This window comes from Aulostomus chinensis, chromosome 5 (genome assembly GCF_037954235.1).
Source record: "Aulostomus chinensis isolate RoL2024-O1b breed Wild chromosome 5, RoL_Achi_v1.0, whole genome shotgun sequence".
Taxonomy (NCBI): Eukaryota; Metazoa; Chordata; class Actinopteri; order Syngnathiformes; family Aulostomidae; genus Aulostomus; species Aulostomus chinensis.
The window spans coordinates 25,417,486-25,439,835 of record NC_141324.1 but is presented as its reverse complement, the minus strand read 5'-3'; the positions used below and the strand labels follow the sequence as shown (position 1 = coordinate 25,439,835).

Here is a 22,350-nt window from a genome sequence, read left to right as displayed (position 1 = left end):
TTTAGAAATTCAACCAGAAACTATTTTTGATATCGAACGATGTCAATTGATTTTCATGCAAAATGATTTAATGTACTTCCTGACTTTATCTTAAGTAAAACTAACCATCTGTGGGTTTGGATTGTTTGTAACGCAATGCAAACCCTTTGTAGATGTCATGTGTGGCAATTTAAAAAGTGCCTTTACAAGCAATTTTTACGTTGAAAAACCAAAGTAATCTTGATTCGTACTTATTTGTTTTCAACAACTGGGCTTTTGTTGTTCAGAGAAAATGATCTTCTAAAGAATTGGAAAAAAAATAGAAATGACAAATAACGGTATTATAATCTCAGTCTTCCCCCTGCGTGATTACAAGTAGGGTTCCTAAAAGTGCTTCAAGTGGGGCATTTTAGTTTAAAAAAATCGATTAAATCTGTTAGTTATTTAATAAGTTGCACATCATTAAGACAAATCTTCTGTAGGATCTTTATTGGTCACATTTGCTGTCAAGAAATCATGACCTCGTGAATTTTTCCAAAATGCTTCACAAAAATATGAAAGTACAGCTGGTCTAAAGTTTACATTAATAAGAAAGATTATTATATTATGTAATATTTAAACATTGTATAATGATATTAACTGTGTTACAAGTCCTTACTACTCAGAAAAGCAAACTAAATAGCATGTGTTTGTTTTAATAAGATTAATGATCACTGCGATAATTGAAGTTTGACAAGTATATTCGTCTCATTTTTTAAAAATCAATTTGTCATTAATTTCTTAGGCGGGCAAAAAAAACCCCAATCCACTAACAATATAATCTCAACAGGTTTATCTTATGTGTAATCACGTAATCTTCAGTCAGCAAGACAAATGCATGCGTTACGACTTCCTGAAATGAAACGATGTCGCTTGTCCGCTGATTTGATCTCATTTCAAGTGTTTACAAGATTGTTCAGGCTAGAAATTGACATGTGTTTTTCGGCAGTTCTTTGCTTTGTTTGTTTGGGTTTTCTTTTGCAGTGCGATCAGTGTCTCTGTCAGCCAACTGACATGTGTTTGATAAATAAAGATCCATGAAATAGATGCTCTTTAAATGCTCATTAATCATGGTGCACTTCCAGGGTATGTGGACTGTAAGGCTAGACAGAGGAGCATGTAATATCTCCGCCCCTTAAAAAAAGGCCAGAGCATTGATTTCATTAGACACTGCAGTAAGGGGTTCTCTGTTTGCTTAAGCTGCATTCCTGGGATTCCTGGTCGGCTGCAGGCTGGCCCAGTTTTGTCTGTACTTGAGAAATAGTTCTAGTTCAGACCTCAATCAGCCATTAAAAAGTCAGAGCTTCCCCACACGATCTGGTTAGAGGATACTAGTTATTCATTTGGTATTTTGAGGGTTGCTTGTTTCCTCTGGGGATCTTAAGTTGTGGTTGCTCAGTATGTGCTGAGGGGGAGTTTTAAAAGTTGCCGTGGAGTTTGTCACAGATGTACTGTACACTGCTTTATACACAGGATGGGTGGATTTGGGATGAATAACCAGGCCTCTTTTGACTTCGATCTCATGACAACCCTTTCACAAAAAGGTCACACCATTTTACTTTGTCTGCTTTTGCTCTTTTGTTTGGCTGTTGCCTTGGAAACCTTTCAAGTCTTTTAAAGATAATACTCTCCATTTCTAGGATTACAACGCTGAACGTAGTCTTTCATTATTCTATCTCTGGATGTGAATGTTTAAAGCTCTCCGCCATGTTTCATCACGGTGAAAACAACTTTACTCATCTATTAAGGCGAGTTCTGACACGAACTTTTCAGGAACTGTGAGCAGTGTAAGCAACACTCATGTAACAGTGCGCTCCTGAGCCCAAACTCTAACCGAAGACAAGTTCTGTTTGCAGCTCCCACATCTGCTTTCGTCTATCGTTTTACCCGTGCAGTGATATTTAGTTCACTTCATCTGAAAAAGTGGATATTGATACCGCAACTTAGAAGTTGTGGTGTTCCGGTGTGATTTGGATAATATGTTTCAGATGGCGTCTTTGTGGCGAACTCACATCTGTGGCCTTCTTCTCCGACAGTTCCAGTTTCTCCTGAGCATCCTTCAGGGCCTCCGAGTACTTGTCCAGCTCATCTTCTGTTCCCTTCAGTTTCTTCTGCAGAGCGAGCAGCTCATCCTCAAGCTGAAAGAAACAGAGAATATGACAGATAGTTGGGGGGGCGGGGGGTGTCTGTATGAAATTCAATAGAAATCCAGCCAGAAGTGGAAGAGATATTAATTTCATGGTGCCTGAAAAGGTGTCATTCATTGTTTTAAGGATGCCTTCTCAAAGAAGGGACGTAGGATCCCATAATGATGAGAATTTGTCTTAAAATGATGACTTTGAGTCTTAGAATAATGAGGAACATTGTTCAAATGATGACTTAGATTCTTAAAATAATGACAATCCTTCTCAAAATGTTATCTACAAATAACACAAAAAGTTCTCAAATGATAACTTTATACCCCAAGATTATCAAAATTTGGCTCAAGCCTATTTTTCCTCACATGTACGTGAAAGGTTTCCTTGATTTCCTGTGATACAAAGTCACGAATCATCTGAAAAATCGACATCAATATGAAATCAATATTTGCAGAATGATGTTGACATATTTGGTGTATACATTAATCATTTTGAGGTGCTAATTCAGTGTTTTTGAGATAATAGGTCATCATTTTGAGTTTCATATTATTTTTAGACAGTCTTTTTCTCATATTTTGAGATAGTAAAACTTTATTTTTGGAAAGTAATTCACTTTTACTGACTTAATGTATGTTGGAGGTTTTTCTTTTTTTTCTTCTTTTTTTTAGATTTTTTTTTTCATTTTTTTCACATTGCAGTATAGGGGCTACCATACCTGAGCTCTCATACTAAAACATGCCAATCCGTTCAACAGCTGGTGAGAGAGTTCAGCTAATGTGCTCACACAGATTTGTGGAGAGAGACGATGAGTCTGCAGTCCACCTAAATCAGTAGAATTCATCAACTGGGGACCAAAGACAACCCTCAAATATTTCAAATACTTCAGTTTGGGAGCTAAGTGGGCCGTCTTAGGAGCATCACCACTAGCATGGGGGGGGTCCAAAAAAAAAACTTGTCCTCTTGAAAATCCACAGAACTCACTGTAACCTTTATTCATGAGGGTTTTTTTTTTTTTATTGAAGCTGTCCCAAGTAAAGTCTTCCTTCTGAGGTCTGTTGATTCTCCAGATTTACTGGAACATTGTTTCCGAAAAGACACGCATTGCTGTTAAATATCAGTTATCTTTTTGTAAATTAGGAAAACCGATCCTTGAACTGCCGCCGTAGTCTGTCCTTGAAGTTCTTTGTGGTATTTGTTGATATTAGAATTTAGTTTTGTGTATTTTCAGGGCCTCTCGTCAGACCAACTGTAGTCTGATGTTCGTCTCGTCGTGCCAAGAATAGCAAAGAAAGCATCCCTTAGCGCCGCTTTCGTCTCTACCATCCAAACAAACTAAACAGCTCTGCATCATCTAGGATTTCATGCTGACTCTTTCTTGATGTGGAAGACATGCTTGGGTCCATATGTGCAGTGCCAGTGACAAGTGCCACTGCATGAGCTCTCCGGGGGTATGATTTGGGCATCGGCCACCCCAGTAAGGATTCCTTCCACCTACTTTAATGTAGATCATGGCTTTGCCTCTAACTCTCCAGCATTCCACTCATAACAGCTAGATGACAACCTCCCACTGTGTAATAATTGCCTCTTTTTAGAAACCTCAAATATCCCATTACGTCACTAGATTGTACTTTGCTCATATCAAGTGGTAGAAGTACGCTATCATTCAGTTAGCACTTCAAATAGAAAGCTGCCTCAGGCTCTGCTTTAGCACCAAATATGGATGCAGATATTTGATTTCTGTGAGGTTTCCCTGACTTTCATTGAGAGAAGGATGATGTGTAATGCAGTCCAATGGATTCAGAGTAACAGCTGCTGTAGATGAGTTGTTTTAACTTCTGCACTGCAACTCCTGGTGGCTTCAGTTAATCCTTCTGGTGCACCGTGGATAATATGAGCAGCAGTCTTCTGGCATTCTGTTTCCCTGCGGACCGACACCCCCCACCCTTCTCCAACAGAAGAAGAGGCCCTGGGCCCCTGGATCAGTTGCTCTATGTATTTGAGCATTGGTGGCTTTGGGAAACACTTTATTTACAACATAAACAATCATGATAGAAATTGAAAAAAGGAAAATAATGATCCAAAATAAGTTCACGTTTCCTTCAACGTTCACCTTGAATTGAATGTGAGTTCATGGTGAGGAAAAACTGATATAAAGGGAATTACTTCTAATGCTGAACTACGTGTAGTTGTCACAGTAACTGAGATTTTGACTGCTCCAGAGAGGCTTGTGCTATAAGGTTACTTTTTTATGGACTTTTAAATATATTACAATATTTAAAAAAAAGGCAATTCATGTATGAAAATAGTAATTTTTACACTTTTCTGTAAAACGAAACCCACCAAAATCGTCACAATACTTACAATTTCCTTGGATCAATTCATTTGGGCATAATTATTGCTGTTTAAATGTATTTTGTATTGTAAGTCTTTATTTAAGTGCTTCATTGATTAATTACGTATCTCATCTTTTATACCTTACACATCTGTACTTCCTTGCTGCTGATGCTTATGCAGTATCTTATCTTATAGTATTGAAATATTACTGTATAACTCCAGATTTTAAACCACTTGAGCACACATTGATCATTCCATCCACCGCATCCTTCGTTTCTCTCTTTAGAAGCCCATCTGCGGGGTCTCACCTGCTTGCATTTATCCTCTGCTGCCTTCTTGTCAGACTCAGCCTGCTCTGCCCTGTCGATGGCATTCTCCTTGTCCAACTTCAGCATCTGCATCTTCTTCTTGATGGCCTCCATGGTGACAGTTGTGCTTCAGTGTCTTTGGCAAAACAAAAAAAAAGGAATTATATTAAAAAAAATAAAAAGAAGGATTTTATTTGTTACAGATGTTCAGAAGACGACCTTTCACAAGAGGACAGAGCAAGAGAGGAGGAGAGGAGTGAAACAGAGACAGTGAGGAGCGAGTGAGCAGAGGAGAGGAGGATGCAAAGTGAGGGTCGGGAGAGCTCTATGTGATTTAAACTTGACTTTGGACAACCCCAGTCCCTAGTGACAGCCCTTTCCCACCCCCCCCCCCACCCCCCACCACCACTCCCTGCCTTGGCTACTTTACAACTTGCTGTGCCCCCCTCCCTAATCTCAACTTCACCTCTCAAAGGCTCCTGCAGGAACGACGGGGTGTAGATGTTTAGGCGATATCCAGCATCTCCTTATTTGGATCATGGCTGTTTAGATTTGGACAGAACAGGTGAGGAATAGCAGAAGAAGATGAAAGAGCTGAGAATTCAAATGGACATTGTTCATATTAGTGATGTTACTCACTGGAGGTTCAATTTTCCCCTTTGGGCTTTGTATCTATATGCCTGGGTTCTTAGGAATGTCTAAATTGATGTTAATTCCAGAGTTGGTTAGAAAGGACATAGTTTTCATTCTAGCACTGAATGGAATAGGTCTGCATGGAAAATCATCCCGCCAAAGGAAATTTGGGGAGAGAAGGGTAAGCATGTGATGTAGACCAGGCAGGACCTTCAACATTCGAGCTTCAGAGATGTAAAACTGCAATTAGCATCCTCTTAATTTCTACGGGTTTGGCAGGCCTTCTTTTTTTCTCTCTCTTTTTTTTTTTAGATCTGTTTTCTGTCATTTGTTAGGTGTAAAAAGCGTTGTTGACGAGGGGATCCAACTTGCGTTACTGCTGGTTTCCAGAATGTTTGAGCACTGCCAGGCTCTTTGGCACTTTTACATTAAAAAAATATTTGACAAATTAGATATTATTTCCCTATATTTGTTATTTGCAGTTAATCTGCAAAGAGTGCAAGTCATAGTTAAAGGGAGGTGTGTGTGTGTGTGTGTGTGTGTGTGTGTGTGTGTGTGTGCGTGTGTGTGTGTGTGTGTGCGTGTGTGTGCGTGTGAATGCTGCTGACATTCATACTAATGGACCTGTCTGGTTGCTTTCAACCCGTATGTGCCAGCTGCCGGCTAAAAATAAAGATTACAAGGAAAGTCAAAGAAGGTACACAGTGCCGATTTAAGTCACGTCTGAATACAAACTCTAAACAGATGCATTTTGATTTTACTGTTGCATCTCCACCGTTAAGCTTCTACATTGATATTTTCTTTGTCTGAATGACTTTATCCTCCAGCGGGTGGATGTCCCCAATGATGCTCTGGAGCGTCAAATCAAATCAAAACTGGAAAATCTTTGTTTTGTTGAGAATGGATGTTGCATTGTTGAACTGTTGCAACGCAGTAAAGCACCGCCAAGAAGAAATTATGCTGTAAACATTGCCCTTGCTATTTTTTCACTTAACTTGCTTTCTTTCTTTGAATTATCTTTAACCTCGAGAAGATTGATAAACAGAATATGCTTTCTGCAGGTTGGAGGAGAATCTCATCACTTGCAATTAGGAAGCTCCCAGTTTGGTGATATGCACGTTCTCTAGTTTAATTAGATTTTCTCGTTGAGAAAATGCAGCAACTTTTTAAACCATATGAGCCATAAAAAAACAGACTATCTGAAATATGTCACTGTCTCAACCTCAAAGACTTGGCTATTTTTCTTTGTGAAATGTTGTTGTGTTTCCCTGGAGGGTTGTGAAAGATGTGCGACATGAGGGTCAGGAGGTTCAGTTCTGCCTCACATCACATCAGTTGGTGTGCACTACTACTACTGCACTCTGAGTTTGGCGTCAAGACTTTTTAGACATCAGAGTCACCCAAGGAATCCCACGCTAAAATAAACATTAAAAGAGATGTAGAACCATAAATCCTTCCCACTCCCTTTGACAGTGAGACACTAACAGTGGGTTATCTTAACACAAGCTTACATCATGACCCGCAGTGATAAGTGCCTTATTTGGTGTGTCAAAGATGCTGCCTGAACACATTCTAATGATCAAAAAGTGCTCCAGTACAGCGAATATGGATGTTCGGTGTATCTTCAATAAAGTTTTCATTTATTAGACAGTAAAGACAAAGAGAGGTTCGGAGGTGAACCAAGAGAGGAGAAGAGACAGGAGGTAGGAGAGAGAGAAATATAGAGAGAGTGAATCAGATGTGGTGTGAGAGAAATCAGAGCCCTCCCACAGGAAACCCAGCTAAACTCCTCTTCTCCTTGTATGGTAAAAATTCCCCCAAAAGCCACAGGATCGCCTTGGGAGTCTCGTCAAAGTCCCGCTAAGTATAAATCACAGAGCAACGGGAAAGATTAGAGCATAAGTGAACTCGACCATGAATATACAAACTAGTCTGCAGTGCTTGTTGTCATGCGAAGGATATGAGGACACTGACGCTGGGTTTTAAATATTGCAGCTCCATGTTAAACGAGCATTACTCAGTCTGAAAAGCCACACTCGCTGTGGCAATCTACTCCAACCCATCTGACTAATCTAGAATGTAACACCTGTGTGATGGAGTGACTCATGAGACAAACCCAACACCTCAGCGCTCCTCAGCGTCTGTACAAACATGTCTAAACTACATGATTTCCTCCTGAGAGTCCAGCACACAAACATGGCTGAGAGAGGACGCAGTTTGTTATATTTGGCTTCTGTAACTCAGTCCAGTTGGATCTATGACTTCTGACAATGTCTAGACTTCAATTTACCAGCCAAGGGATTAGAGATCCGTAACTTTGGTGAGGCATAGTTGTCTCACTCAAGCCCAGCGCTGAAAGGCTTTCCGCTCCAAAGGGGGTTGGTGTTCTTTAAGACCTGAATAGCTTCTGAAACTTATTTCAGTAAGCCTCCTTAACATGTAGTTTGAACAAAGAGAGCTCACAGAACAACCCAGGTGTTCAATCACACTTTCGTCACATCACATCACTCGGTGACACAATACGGATACCAGAGACCAAAAGCTGTTTAATGATAAGCCTCGACTACAACAATTATTAATCCAGTGGCTTTACATATAATAATACCACAACCTATTCATCAGTGGAGTATTTTTAGATGTAAGAAACAGCAGTGCTTGTATTTCAGAAGCCTTCAAATCCTGATGAGCTAAACTTGTCAGTAAAATCTGACATAGAAAATTTCTCTATTTAAGAAGAGAAATTAAAATTATTTGACTGATTAGAAAAGTTATGGTGCGGGACTTTTAGTCCTAGTTTCCTGTTAAATAAAACCTTGACATTGTGACATTAAATGAAAATTGACATCATGTCATAATCAATCAGTATTGAAATTCAATACGCAATACATCATGGAGCTGTAGTGGCACTGATCCTTTCGGTACTTCAACAATTGGAAATGGTGCTATCTTGTGGTGATTATCATGTCAGGTGGTAAGAACAGCTCTAAACTGTGAAATTTTTGACATGCAAGTCAACCATTCTTCCAACAGGGGGAGCTAGAAGAAAAACTAAGCTTTGCGTAAATGAGATGAGTAAATTAAACTCATAAACTGGATGATTTGGGATTATGGGTTTCATGTGCATATGTTTTTTTTTTTAAATTACATCCATTAACCATGACCTTATGTGTAGGAAGTACAAACAAATACTTTGTAGTGCCAAGACATATATTACTGAAATTTGAAGGCAAATATCCACTCATTTAATTTATTCCTATCATTATGTCTTAGTTGATAACTCAAAATTATTTTTGACAACAGGAACGATAATTCCTTTTTGTTACTACTGAATCAAATCCTGCAATTACAGGAACTTCCTGTTTTTGACAGCAATGAAACCAATGAAGCCTTTCTCCATAATCAAGCCACATATCACACTACTATACAGTATTATAAAAGTTTTATTTTGCTAAACTGTACAAAAAGGATTAAGTGTTTCCTTTCAGAACTGAAACAATCATGTTACAACAAAAACGAGTTCCAAAAAATATGGCAAAATGAAAAAAAAAAAAGCTTAATTGTGATAATTTTGTGATCTAGACATCTATCTCCCAGCTGAAAGTACTTTATAAATGACACATGTATGTATGCCATGAAATAGCTGCCATTTAAAATATTCCTCTGGATTTCAATAGAAAGTATGTACAAGAAAAAGTACAAGTATGTAAGTAAACAAATGAGATTTGCGTGCTTCAAGGTTCTGCGTACTTTGCTCACACTCCTTCCTAGTGGGTGGCACTAGTGCGCTGTAAACGGCACTGATCAGTCGCCATTAAAATCGAACACCAGGAAGATGTAGTAATTCCTCCGGGTCACGAGGAGGCGCCCGCGATTGTGGTTGTTCGCTGTTGGGGAAAAAAAAGGGAAGGGTGGCTTTCCTTTTTCGAGTATTATGAATGAAAGTCTATTTTTGCTTTTACCACCTTGCAATTTATCATCAAACATTCTCAACAAGTTGCGGATACCGAGCTGAGCTAAGCTCAAATTAGTCCAAGATGTCTGCAAGTGCGGTGTATGTCTTGGATCTAAAAGGAAAGGTGAGGTAACGGAACAGCTTCGACTCTGCTAAGCTAGCGTAAGCGTAGCTAACAGCTAACATTCCTCGTTGACAGATTATGATGTGGCTCAGCCTACAGCAGGGTAGCTAACGATAGCCTATATGGGCTAATGTGCATCATTGAGGTTTTGCGTGTAACGTAACTCAACAAACGCCGAGTTAACGATAGTGGCAGTTTAAAACGATTGTTAAGTGTAATAAATGATAGCCAAGCTAATGTCAAGAATAAATAGTGACGTTGAGGTTAATAAACAGGCAGACAGCTGTTAGCTCTCACAGCAGAATTGACTGTACACTGCTTCATCGCTTCCGCACCTCCTTACAAATATCTACAGTAACATATCTCATTGTTAAAGGCCAGGTATAGCTTGGCTTACATCATATATTGTAAAGCATAATCGTTGATTAGAATGTTCTTGTAGATTCGGCCTTTTCTGTTCATGATTCAAGCAAAACAGATGCAACATCTAAGTAAACAATTCTGTCTCACATTTGGCCTTGCTCCTGTTCACAGCTGTTTCACTGCTGGGAAGTTTACGCGCATAACCTATAACTTAGGACTAAAATTGGATTGAATGTCCGAAGTAACTTTTCTTAAGGCATTTAGTTCATGTCAGTTTTAATTATTATCTTTTACCTGAAACCTGTCCTGATGTTCTTAGGCAAAACTTAATTCATGACTAATGTTATAGGATCCCACTCTTTTCTTTACTTCATTAATGTATTTATGCTTGCATGGATAGACCATGGAAAAATAGAAATGAATCTGGAGGGGAACTCAAAGAAACGTTCCCTCTTCAGCATGGGAATGTGAAAACAACCTCCAACTCTGCACATTCATTATTCTGAGCTCAGCTCAAATGTCTGAAGAGAGGATTGAAATGCAAGACACATTATGACCAGAGTGGGACTTTTGCCTCATAATGTTAACTCTTACGGTTGTTACCCAGTTCATATTAATAACCACTGTGTTACTACATAGTTTTACAACAGCTGTTAGCACGCTGCAGCACTAACACCTCATGTAAAGTACTGTTGTGATCTGGTCAGGTCCTGGTGTGCCGAAATTACCGTGGAGATGTGGACATGTCAGAGATCGAGCACTTCATGAGCCTCCTGATGGACAAAGAGGAGGAGGGGACTCTGTCTCCCATCCTGGCCCACGGGGGAGTCCGCTTCATGTGGATTAAACACAATAACCTCTACTGTATCCTTTGTGTGTTCTGAGTGACTTTACACCCATGCGTTGTGTTCAGATTCACTGTATGTTTATTTTTGCTGCTTGGACTCGGAAAATACTTAACACACCACACATCAGTGGTTGCAACATCCAAGAAAAATGCCAGTGTCTCTCTGGTTTTCTCCTTTTTGTACAAAATTGTCCAGGTAGGATTCAATTTACTTCACTGGTTTGGCTCATTTGAGCAATAAACAAAACTAATAAAGCAATAAATCATTAAATTTCATTTGAATTCCTCAGGTTTTTTCAGAGTATTTCAAAGAGCTGGAAGAAGAGAGCATCAGGGATAACTTTGTCATCATATATGAGCTGATGGATGAGCTGATGGACTTCGGTTACCCTCAGACCACCGACAGCAAGATTTTGCAAGAGTGAGTGTTCTAGTTTTTACCCTCCGTCCGTGTTGTCGGAGTTCGGCGCTCATCCAGTTGACGCTCTCTGACTGTATGGCTGTTATTCTGATTACAGACTGAACTTCCACATTCAAATTTGGACACTGTTAATGATTAGCAACAGTGTTGTGCTCCACAACGGATGCACATTTATGCTTTTTTGAACATCAGAGTAATTTTTTCACTGGTCGTGTAGCATCATTTTCGAAAAATATCTGTGTTTTCCGTTGAACATGGGGCCTGTTTTTATCAAAAGATCGTCGTTTTAGCTGTGAAATACTTCAGTCATATTTTGCAGAATTTTGAAATCATTGTTGAGTAAAGACAGTGGAAAAAAAAAAAGAATACATTTTGTTGGTCACATGTTTGAAATAGAAAAAAGCTGCAAAACTTGCGGAGCTGTAAAACACCTAGTTAAAGGTCCCGATTTATTTTTTGGTAATCTAACAACAATTGCACGCGTGTATGTGCCTCACGTTTACTCGTGCAGTGCTGCACTTTTTGGTTCATAATCACCAGCTGTGAGTTATTGGGATAGTGTGAAACCACGAGCCAGATGATATCCACCACAAGTGTGTCCTCAAGCACTTGACGAACAAAACACAGCTCCTACATTGAAAATCAAAACAGGACAAAGTGCTGCAGGGATGTCCAAAATTTTCCACTGGGAGGACGAAAACAGAACGTGAATAGCAGCTGTTGATCGATAGCAAACACATATTGTATTGTTAATATGTCAGAATTTTTACATTGGTGAATGACCGTTATATTTCAGTGAGAGGTATATTTAGGTGCTTCTAGGACAACATAAATGTATCGTAACTTAAAAGATTAGATTGTGCAGCCATTATTAGCACCAATGATGATAATACTACTAATAAAAGTAATGATAATGCACATAATTTAATAATGATGATAGTAATAATGCACATATAAACTAGTGCATTTCTACGAAGTAATGTAACTGCAGTTTTGGACTTGCCTAGCATGTACATTTCTGTTATTGTTTACAGTAAAATAAGGCTTTACTGACAGGTTTTTGTACTGTACGTAACAGTTACAGTCCACAAGAAGTAATTGTGGATTTTCTTTTATTCTGTTGATTGTTCCATCCTCGACCACAAGAGTGTGCTCTTGTTTCCTGGAAACTCACCATCAGTCTGTTAATGTTGCCTTTTCTCTGTTTTGCCTCTGTGTTTACCTTTTTGTCTCTAAGATATATAACCCAGGAGGGGCACAAGCTGGACACCGGTGCACCGCGCCCCCCAGCAACTGTCACTAACGCTGTGTCCTGGAGGTCAGAGGGCATCAAGTACAGGAAGAATGAAGTCTTCCTGGACGTCATTGAGTCGGTCAACCTCCTGGTAGGAACTGCTTGTTTTAGAAGCTCTGTGTTGCCAGCCACACTGTTTATAAACTTCCTCGCCGCGTGCGTCACAACTGGCTCTAAATGTGTCATGATGGCTAATCCTGCTGTGCTTGGCTTTCTTCAGTGGTTGACATAATCTTTGATACGTTTCTCTATTCCTCTTTTTATTTCAGGTCAGTGCCAATGGTAATGTTCTGCGTAGTGAAATCGTTGGCTCCATTAAGATGCGTGTTTTCCTGTCGGGAATGCCTGAGTTGCGGCTGGGCCTTAACGACAAGGTTCTGTTTGAAAACACTGGACGTGAGTTTCCTCTAACAACGTGCTATATGTCATGATTGAGCAGCGTGGGGAGCTGCCTGATGGAAGTTTTAATCAAAATAAATGAATGTGTGCGAGTGAACAAAAACAGCATGTGGCCATTCTTTTTCTGCACCTTTTGTTTTGTATAATACGCCACATCCTTCTGGTACCCTCGGCTTGAAAAACACAATTTGTATCCGAATCTTGTTTGACCTCCTCTCTTGTGTTGTATTTACTCAGGAGGGAAGAGTAAATCTGTGGAACTCGAGGATGTCAAGTTTCACCAGTGTGTCCGTCTGTCTCGCTTCGAGAATGACCGCACCATCTCCTTCATCCCTCCTGATGGAGAGTTTGAGCTCATGTCGTACCGCCTCAACACACACGTGAGTAGCGAGGGTCCCAGCCTCTCCACGCCCCTCACGGACTTCAGAAACATTTATATTGTCCAGCAGTTTGATGGACAACAGTATCTTGCATTCCAATTGGCCAAATGTGTAGCTATGCGAATAAGGTTGACAGGTAAAATGCCTAATGGAGGCGGGTGTTAATCAACTTTGGACAAGCTTCAAATTCTCAGTCTTTCGTAACTGAGTTTCTAGTAAGTGGGAAGTACAAGTTGACATTGAGGTTTTTCCAGTTGCATCTTCTAGCAGTCATCACACACCACATGACATTGTCTGCTCAGGAAATATTTCAACTTCAACCTGTCTATTTTAACATTTATTCATTCAAGGGGAAATCTCACTGCCGGTAATGCTGTCTAGCATGAGTTCACTTCCAAGATGCAAGAGGTCTTTTTTTTTTGGTTTTTATGGTTACATTTTTTAGGCTGTTGTAAACCACACAGTGCTTGTTATTAAAAGAGCAAAAAATATACCCACTTGAAGTGTATTTCAGAGACACTAGCGGTGGCTCATGATACACTGGGCTGGTTGTACAGCGTAAGCTATGGAAGGTGATCGGGATCAGCACCATCGTGATGTCTGATAGCTATCATTTCTGATATTGTGATATTTATTCATTTGCTGGAAGACGTATAACGAGCAAAATAAGCAGTTCTAACAGATTCAGTAAATGTTCCTCATAAAGGGAGGTTTTATAATCGCTGTTCAGTTGAATTCCCTTATTGAATCCTTCTTGTTGTAGTACTAGCTGTCATCCACTAGAGGGTGACTGTTTCCTCTGTAATGTAAACCAACGCTTTTGAAACAATCTGGTGTGCTTGTTGCTAAAAAGTGTTATGTTGCCTGTGTTTTTAGGTGAAGCCTTTGATCTGGATCGAATCTGTGATTGAGAAGCACTCTCACAGTCGGATCGAGTACATGATCAAGGTCCGTCTCCTCCTCAGTGGACACAACAGTTGCTGTGTTATTAGTACTTATGTTCCCAGTGTGGCTCTAAAAATAGTTTGTTCAAAAATGATTGCTTGGTTATGCGGCTGGGTCAAGGTGTTTTAACAGTCACTGCAAAGTATTTGATAATGATTTATGTTGAATTAAATCTTGTTATGTGTGGCCAACCCCACTGTATTGAAAGCAAGATTGTGGTTTTATTGTCCTGTTTAGTCAGAACACCGTGTTAAACTTGACCTTCTTGTTTCTCATCTCAGGCCAAAAGTCAATTTAAGAGGCGTTCCACTGCCAACAACGTGGAGATCCACATTCCTGTGCCAACGGACGCTGACTCACCCAAGTTCAAGACCACAGTAGGCAGCGTGAAGTGGGTGCCTGAGAACAGCGAGATCGTCTGGTCCATCAAGTCCTTCCCTGTGAGCAAAAACGATGACTCACCAGTTTAATACACACAGTTACATGAATTATGCGATCTTATGTTTGTATTATAATTTCCTCTTTTCTTCCCATTTTCAGTTATTTGGTGTAAATGTTTCCCTTTTTTTAATTTTGAGATCAGTTTATGTTTAAAGAAGTGTGTGTCATGACTCATCACAGGGTGGAAAGGAGTATCTGATGCGAGCCCACTTTGGTCTGCCAAGTGTGGAAGCTGAAGATAAGGAGGGGAAGCCACCAATCAGTGTCAAGTTTGAGATCCCGTACTTCACCACCTCAGGCATTCAGGTACGCTACCATGAGTAGTTCCACTCCGCATCTGTAAACCTGGTGGGTTAAAATACAGAAAAACCTCTGCTGAAAACAAAATTTAACAAATAACAGAGCAAGGTATTAATCACAGGACTGATAAGTGAGCCTGCACCTATTAAAACTTCACTTTCGTTTGATTGAACCACCCGTGAGCGGTCAGACACACGCTGCAGTTTATCAGCACCTGCTCTTTTCAGTATCATCCAGTACTTGTGGTTCTTACTTGTTTGCTGTCATCCTGGATTAAAGATTTATAGTTCATAGCCGTGTTAGTCATCTGTCATTTCCCCACGCAAGGAATTTAAACAATTCATATTATCCGTTTTCGGCCAGAGGGGGCAGTAAAGCACAACAATGCCAGGCTGCAAGACTCCTTTGTGGTAAACAAAAATGTCTTCTGTTGGACAAATAAAAGAGCGCCTGCTTGTGAACTTGGATAGGCCGTCTGCATTTATCTGCAGACACAGACTTGTGTCCTCTGTGAAAGGTAAGTCAATCCAGGACTGCCAATAAAATGTAACAAGATGTTTTTTTTCCTGCTTGCTTGAATGAAAATTCTTGCTGGTCTCAGATGTACTGCATAATCACAGTTGTCCTATGATTATATGTTTCACCAGGGAACCACAGGAACACAAAGTTATGATTTTCCATGTTTTTATGTGAGGAAACAAATGCTACTTGACAAACCAGTTATAAATATATTGTTTGCATAAGGAAAAACAAATTTACTCCTCAGGTACATTTACATAATCACATGAGCTTCTCTAACAATGAGTTTTATTATGTAAAGCAACAAGTGACGCATTCTCTGTTATGTCTACTCAGGAAATCGTAAAATACAGTTTTGCTGAATAATTATCCAATGCGTCTGAGTACATTTTTAAAAGCCAGTTGGGTATCATGTGACCAGAAATCTCAGCCACCCCTTAAAGAAATAAAAGTTGGAGGGGATAAAAAAAACAACCTAACAGGTGCTTCCTGTTCTCTGAACATATCAGCACATTAGCCCACTAACCTGCTGTATTTCTCTTCTTCTCACATGTTTATTTGACTTTGAACATGAAAAACTGCATATTATTATTTTATCTAACAGTTTATATATATGTGTGTGTGTGTGTGTGTGTGTGTGTGTGTGTGTGTGTAAAACGACAGATCAAAATAGCAGCTACATGTTTGCAGAGAAATTCATCAGGAATTGTGTTAAAGTGTCCCTAAGCAGAAACCGAGGCAATTTAAAAGGTAGACTTGTGCTCATACAGGTATTTATGGATTTCTAAAGCAGAAGATCCTGATAGTTGTCAAGCTGGGCAACTGGCATTCGTGAATATATAAACCTAAATGAACCCCCAAAAGTCTTATAATCCATATTCATATTAAACCTTTGCATCAGTAGCTTTGTACGTAGGATTCCACTTCAATGAAATCTGTGTATCAGTACCTCCCACTCTTGTTGTTTCTTAACTTTTAACACTACTCCCTGACTCCGAAGAGAGCTGAAAGTCATATTTTCCAGCTTGATTTGCCGCCATGATCAGTAAATTATTATTAAGTTGTATGGACATTACACGTCCCCCTCGGAAACAAGAAGCACAAACCCAAGTTAATTGAAATATATGATACTGGTAATTAAGATTGTTTTGGCAGCGTTTAAAAAAAAAAAAAAAAGAAGAAGAAGAAGCTTGTCATTCTCCGGGGTAATTTGGCAGCTGAAAGAAATAATCTCCTGTTCCTTCCTTCCTTTCAATCCTCAAATGAACGGATGGCTGATTGAGAGCAAGTGCATTAAATCACAGTCAGATGACAAAGGCAGGTATTTACTCGCTCGCTTTGCATATCTATGGGAAGCCTCGTCTCTCGTTAAAAGCTAAAATCTGAAGCTTCATGGGTTGCACTTCTAATCCTTAAACGGTCCCATCCTGACAACAGCAGTTTCTGAGGTCCTTTGTGAAAAACCACTTTCTTGACTCACCGCAGAGGTTATTGTTTTTTGTTTTTTTTTTAATGGGTTGAAAGGTTGAGAAATCCATTTACTGTAAAACTTCCCTGACAACAGCGTTTTTATCTCTTTTTATTGTTGAGAGATGTGTGAAATGTGAGAAATGACATAATTGACTCATCAAGAAAAAAAAATTTTAAGTTCATGCTTAGGACGTAAAAGTAATCAATGATAATCCGAAAAGTGATAATATGCAGTGGAGTCTGTAAATCTGGATCAGAATTGCTCACGTGTGCGGCGATGGTTTGGTTGCGGATCCTCTTTTTGTGGTTTTCTTCAAACCTTTTAAGCACAAGCAGACTTTTAGTTCCTGGTGTCTTGAATCTGGTCACACCCTTGACGCTGAAGTGTCATCTTCTCCTCGGTTCCAATACTTGTCGTGCTTTTGTTGAATCATTTTGACTAATTATCTGAAAAATCACACTAATATCGTATCAACAGATATTGAATTGCATGAAATTAGATTCCTGACGGGGACCAGGAACCAGGAACTGTTTAAATAAAGATTTGGTGATGATTTCCCTACCAGTCATGATTCATGTTTAAGTTTCAAAGAAAAATCACAAAGTTATGAGACCTTACATACAGTAGCGTGCATTAACATCATTCTTTTAAGATAAATAATCCAACTTTATGAAGTATCCTTTCTTGTGTTAACTTGCTGGATGGAAACTATCTGAAGAGGTTTTGTTTTGCAGCCTGCAGGCATGATGTTGTCGGCGTGTCTGTACGTACGTACATCCCATTGATAACGTGAATGTGTAACTGGGTAACTTCCTCAGTTCAGGTACAAATGTTCACTTGGACTCAAGAATGAACCCGTAAGAAGGTCAAGGTTGCTGTGGCTGCACAAAACAACATTGTACACAAATAGCTGATAGCATGAAATGATGGTAGTTTATCATCAAAAGGTCAACTCCATTGTGAGGATCTGCATACTCTTCTGACTGTACATGTCAGTGACACCTTGATTGAGTATTGATGAGCTTTATTTTCTCAAAAAGGAAACTTAAAAACTTCATGAAATTATGTCTGCACTAATACAGTATAATATGAGTGTGGACAAACACGGTTGTGAACTACAACTGGAGGGATTCTTGGGGCCCACAACCGTGAGGCGGGGATTCTACTTTAGTTTGCTCCTAATATCTAAATAAAAAGTAAATTCTAAGTTAAAATTGACCTATTATGCTCATTTCCAGCTCTATTCTGGGACTTCATTGGATTAGCTTTAAAAATAAATGTGTCCAAACCTTTTACTGGTCCCTTATGCAGCCCCTCAGTTCATCCACTGTCTAAACGGAGCTATTATTAGTTCTCCCTAACTTTCCTTCACGGCAGAAAAACTTACTGAACAAATCAGCGGTTTGTTAAGCAGTTGGAAAACTTCAGAGGCTGAGCAGGTGGATGAGTGTGACCCTGTTCTTGGAGGGCGTGTTGAGCCTGATGACCATGAAGACGTCAGCTCATCACGCAAGTGGGACACAGCAAATGTTCAGAGCATTTTTGTACATTCGAAACGTGATTATGAGTGACAGAAAACATGTAAGAGCTTCTGAGGAGAGATGTTGACGTTCACGTCCCTTGGCGTGTCCTGCAAGCGCACACGAAATATTGACAGAAAATATTCCGGTTAATTTGCAGCGTTTCACTCGGTCTGTTGCCGTGCGCGCCACAGCTGTCTCTTTGGTGACTAACCCCCCACCCCACCCCACCTCCACCCCCACCCTCTCAAAGGCACACTGCTAATGCTGTATTCCCATCGAAACCGTGTGTCAGGCAGTAACCTTCCCCTTATTACAGGGCAACAGCAGACTGGTTCTCATACTCTAACGTAGCCGGTTTAATTGACCCATGTGAATATCAAAGCACGAGAAAGTTCCCTTAACTCCGCCACTAAGTGTAGAGGAGCGCACAACTACACCTTATAAATGTGTAACTAGAAATGCAGCAACCCCCCTCTTTGGCCAAGTGGCAGTAAAGTGAGCTGTAGTTAAGTTTTCAGTTCTTCCTTAGGTGACATCGAGGGAACCCAAACAAGTTGGCAGATGTTTTCTCAGCCATAACTTCTCTGATAAATGCAGACCACACATGCAGTCTGTACTTACCAAACAAGATACAACAAACATCCTTCGCTCCCCTTCTCATCTTACAAGCCATAATGATATTTTGCGGATGATGGCTTTTGATGCCATTTTGCTGACTACGTACCCAGACGGCATGTTTGGCTCCTGGCTTCCAGGAGAAGTGCTGTGCCTGCAGACTCGGTGATCCCGCATCTATGTGTTTGTCGTCATGAGTCTGGTGGCAGCGGTGCTCTCTCTCGCTGACCTCACTGTGTAGAGGACGGTAATAACAAGGCGGCCAGTACCGAGGCCCGCCGCCACTCCACCAGCAAATTCCTGCTCTGTCTGTCCTGCGTTGGGCTTGAAACCAGCATGATGGAGACATGGCACGGCTTCTTCTCCCAAAAAGGGGTCACGTCAGCCTTTAAATGCACCCTCAATCCTGCTAATTGTCAGAGCACATATGTGCGGCCAAGTTATTACTGCAGAAGTACACAATTTGTTATCTCTTTTAAAATAATGCAGGTTTTTTTTTTAACCGATATATACTTGCTACCACAAAAGGAGGTGACACAGAAAAGGGGAGCGGGATCTATCTTTACATTCACTTATTTCCACCAACCTGTCTAAGTAGTCACTATACAACTTGCAGAACAGATTGTTCCAAGCCTCTCTTGACAGGAAAGTTCATGTAAAGCATAAATTCTCTCGTGATTGAAGGGAAAAAAAGTGCAATCCTGTTCAGTTGCGGCTCAGAATGGCAGGGTATTTTTGTGCTTTCTCGAAAATCAGCTATGTGGTAACATGCCTGGTAAAATGTTGGTCAACGGCTTGTGAAAGTTGTGTCTTGATTATGCTGATGTTTGCTTTTTCTGCAAAAATACAGTTATGTAAATTTAAATGTGTGTGTCCCTTGAAAGCTGTTCTAAAGCTGCTTCCCTCTTTGTTGTGTGAGTCATACTACTACTTCCTCAACTCCATTACTCTTACTTATATCTTACTACCAGCTTGAAGAAGTACTCAACTAATATTTTGCTCTTGCAAAATCTTCCTGTAGGCTTGATAGTTGCATGAGAAAGTCAGCTTGCACTCATGGCAGCTACAGCAGAGTCTGTGAATCCAAACATAAAACATTCAGAGAGCTTCCACCCGTCTCCCATCAAATAATACACTCTATGTCCTTGGCTTCATATTCCATGAAAGCTCTTAACACACTCTCTAGAAGGGCAACTATAAGAGGTTGAGAGTATGTAACAGACGCAGTGTGTTTTTGTTTTTTTGTTTTGTTTTTTTAGTGGAAGTGCAGTGTTCCAGCATTACTGTACGACTCTTTGTATACAGTTTCCTCTACTGACAAGTTCAATGTATGAAGGCCGTTTTGACGGAAGACTCTCACCGAACCTGAATCTTTCTTTAAAAAGTCCTCCATCCATCTGTGGAAACACACATTTGCAGTCAGTGAGAGTTTGTTCTTCTTCAAATGCGTCACCTTTGAAGCCTATCTGAGAGGAAACATTCATTCAAAATGGAAAAAAAAACATACATGTTAGTTTGTGAGCACTGCAAGAAGACCGACTGAGACAGCAAACGCGATCTCCGGCACTCTCAGTCAGCTTGATAGAAAAGACGATCATTTTGACCCGATGTTCTCCGCTAACATTCCCACTCTCTTGTGTTTATAAGCTGCGGTGTTCTTCTTGTTTTTCTTCTTCTACCTCACTGGTGCGACGTTGGACATGGCGCGTAGTGTACTGGAGTGTGTAAAGCATCGTGACATCGTGCAGAAATGAGGGTTAAGTGTGCTTGATCACCCCTAAAAGCGGCACTGCTGCTGGGAACAAGATCATACGGATTAGACTTTTGTCTGCATTAATTTCACCAGGGCGCTCAGGTTCTTCCACCCGTGCATCCTGTGCCCCTTCAAAAAAGTAATAGAAGAAGTGACTGAGAAGAACTTTTCAAATTATTTACGATGAACCAATCAACTGATGTTCATATTGTTATCTTCTTTCTTTCCAGTTTGAAACTTGAATCACCTCAAGTTGTATGTAATTTGATAATTGGCAAAGAACATTTTTGTTTATTCTACTCTTCCCCCCCCCCCCCCCCCCCCCATGGCTGTCAGGTGCGTTACCTGAAGATCATTGAGAAGAGCGGTTATCAGGCCTTGCCGTGGGTACGCTACATCACCCAAAATGGAGGTAAGGCTTGACAGCTCATTCAAGCATGTGCAGAATGTTCATATGTGCAGTTATTAGGCAACAGTTGAGCAATGCAGTGCAATGTGGTGGGAACTAACCTTAATCAGATGCACTTCTATGAAAAGGGTAGAACATGAGGCAATGTGGCAACGTCCTGCGAAATGTGAGAAAGTGAACTTTTTTTCTTCTTTTTTTTTTGTTCTTTTCTCAAGCTTCCCTGATTTTCATGCTGAGACGACCGGGGTTGCACATGTTGGTCTTTTTGCTAATGTTGCCACTAATTGCTAAACATCCTCATCTCATTTCCTTTTCTATTCCTTCATTCTGGGAGGAAATCATCAGCCGCCTCCACTAGATTTCTCCTCAATCCCTCTTTTATTTGCCCATTTGATTAAATCTTACCCATTTCCTCCTCAGATTACCAACTCCGGACCCAGTAGGCGGCGGCAGTAGGCAGGTGGAAATCTGAGGGGGCGGAGTCGAGCTGATGTCAATGGCAGGTGTCAGTCAGGAGACCACAGGACTGTCAGTATATACATTTTGTTATAGTATTTGTTGAATCTGATCAATGCAAATGTTAGACAGGTCTTTCGTTTTAGTGAGGTTCTGAAAAAAATAATTGTTTTACTACTGTGTGACTCCTAAAGTCAGCAAGGCCAAGAATAGCAGGAGTAATGTTTACATCATCGGACACAGTGTGGAAGTCGTACACAATCTATTACTGAGGATCAGGTGATTTTGAAGCGTTTGTTACAATTCTTTCTTTTACTTTACTGCAATCACACAACACACACACACACCCCCAACACACACAAACATCAATAACACAAAGGTCAGTCTGAGTATGTTTTTTTTTTCTTAAGAAGTTGTTTTGTTCCATTCTTCTTTGATTATCTGTATATAGGGTACACGTTAATAACTCCAAGTCAGTGTTATTAGTTTAAATGTATGTAAATTAAAATATTTCTTTTTGTATTGCCACCATACTGTAATGCCATTGTTAAACGCCAGGGCAATGCCTTCCTGAGTAGCTGTCCTGCTTTTTCAGTTCCACTCCTTCGACTTGCAGCTTTGCAGAAATGTGGGCAGTTGAAGTCGCATGGTAAACAATCCTACTCCGCCTGTAACCACCCTGTTTGAAATCATTAAATGTATATTTA

General features: G+C 40.1%; 2 protein-coding genes across 3 annotated transcripts in view; one reads left to right on the top strand and one right to left on the bottom strand.

Annotated features, from left to right (window-relative positions):
- Positions 1–5,102, bottom strand: part of LOC147261907 (tropomyosin alpha-4 chain-like) — an 11,096-nt gene extending 5,994 nt beyond the window's left edge. The window contains exons 1-2 of the mRNA XM_086204197.1: positions 4,799–5,102; positions 2,031–2,156 (exon numbers count right to left, since the gene is read on the bottom strand). Of these exons, the coding sequence (XP_086060323.1) occupies positions 2,031–2,156; positions 4,799–4,912 (240 nt within the window). The 5' untranslated portion in view covers positions 4,913–5,102. The remainder of the gene's footprint in view (positions 1–2,030; positions 2,157–4,798) is intronic.
- ap1m1 (adaptor related protein complex 1 subunit mu 1) overlaps positions 1–22,350 on the top strand; it is a 23,483-nt gene extending 1,133 nt beyond the window's left edge. The window contains exons 1-12 of one of the 2 annotated variants that reach the window (XM_086204195.1): positions 9,288–9,507; positions 10,578–10,734; positions 10,846–10,913; positions 11,008–11,138; positions 12,376–12,523; positions 12,702–12,828; positions 13,069–13,211; positions 14,088–14,159; positions 14,438–14,596; positions 14,778–14,903; positions 21,115–21,190; positions 21,608–22,350. In XM_086204195.1, coding sequence (XP_086060321.1) covers positions 9,466–9,507; positions 10,578–10,734; positions 10,846–10,913; positions 11,008–11,138; positions 12,376–12,523; positions 12,702–12,828; positions 13,069–13,211; positions 14,088–14,159; positions 14,438–14,596; positions 14,778–14,903; positions 21,115–21,190; positions 21,608–21,630 — 1,272 coding nt within the window. In that variant the 5' untranslated portion in view covers positions 9,288–9,465 and the 3' untranslated portion in view covers positions 21,631–22,350. Of the gene's footprint in view, positions 1–9,287; positions 9,508–10,577; positions 10,735–10,845; positions 10,914–11,007; positions 11,139–12,375; positions 12,524–12,701; positions 12,829–13,068; positions 13,212–14,087; positions 14,160–14,437; positions 14,597–14,777; positions 14,904–21,114; positions 21,191–21,607 lie in introns of those variants that run through there. The other variant, XM_086204196.1, reaches the window with a different exon arrangement.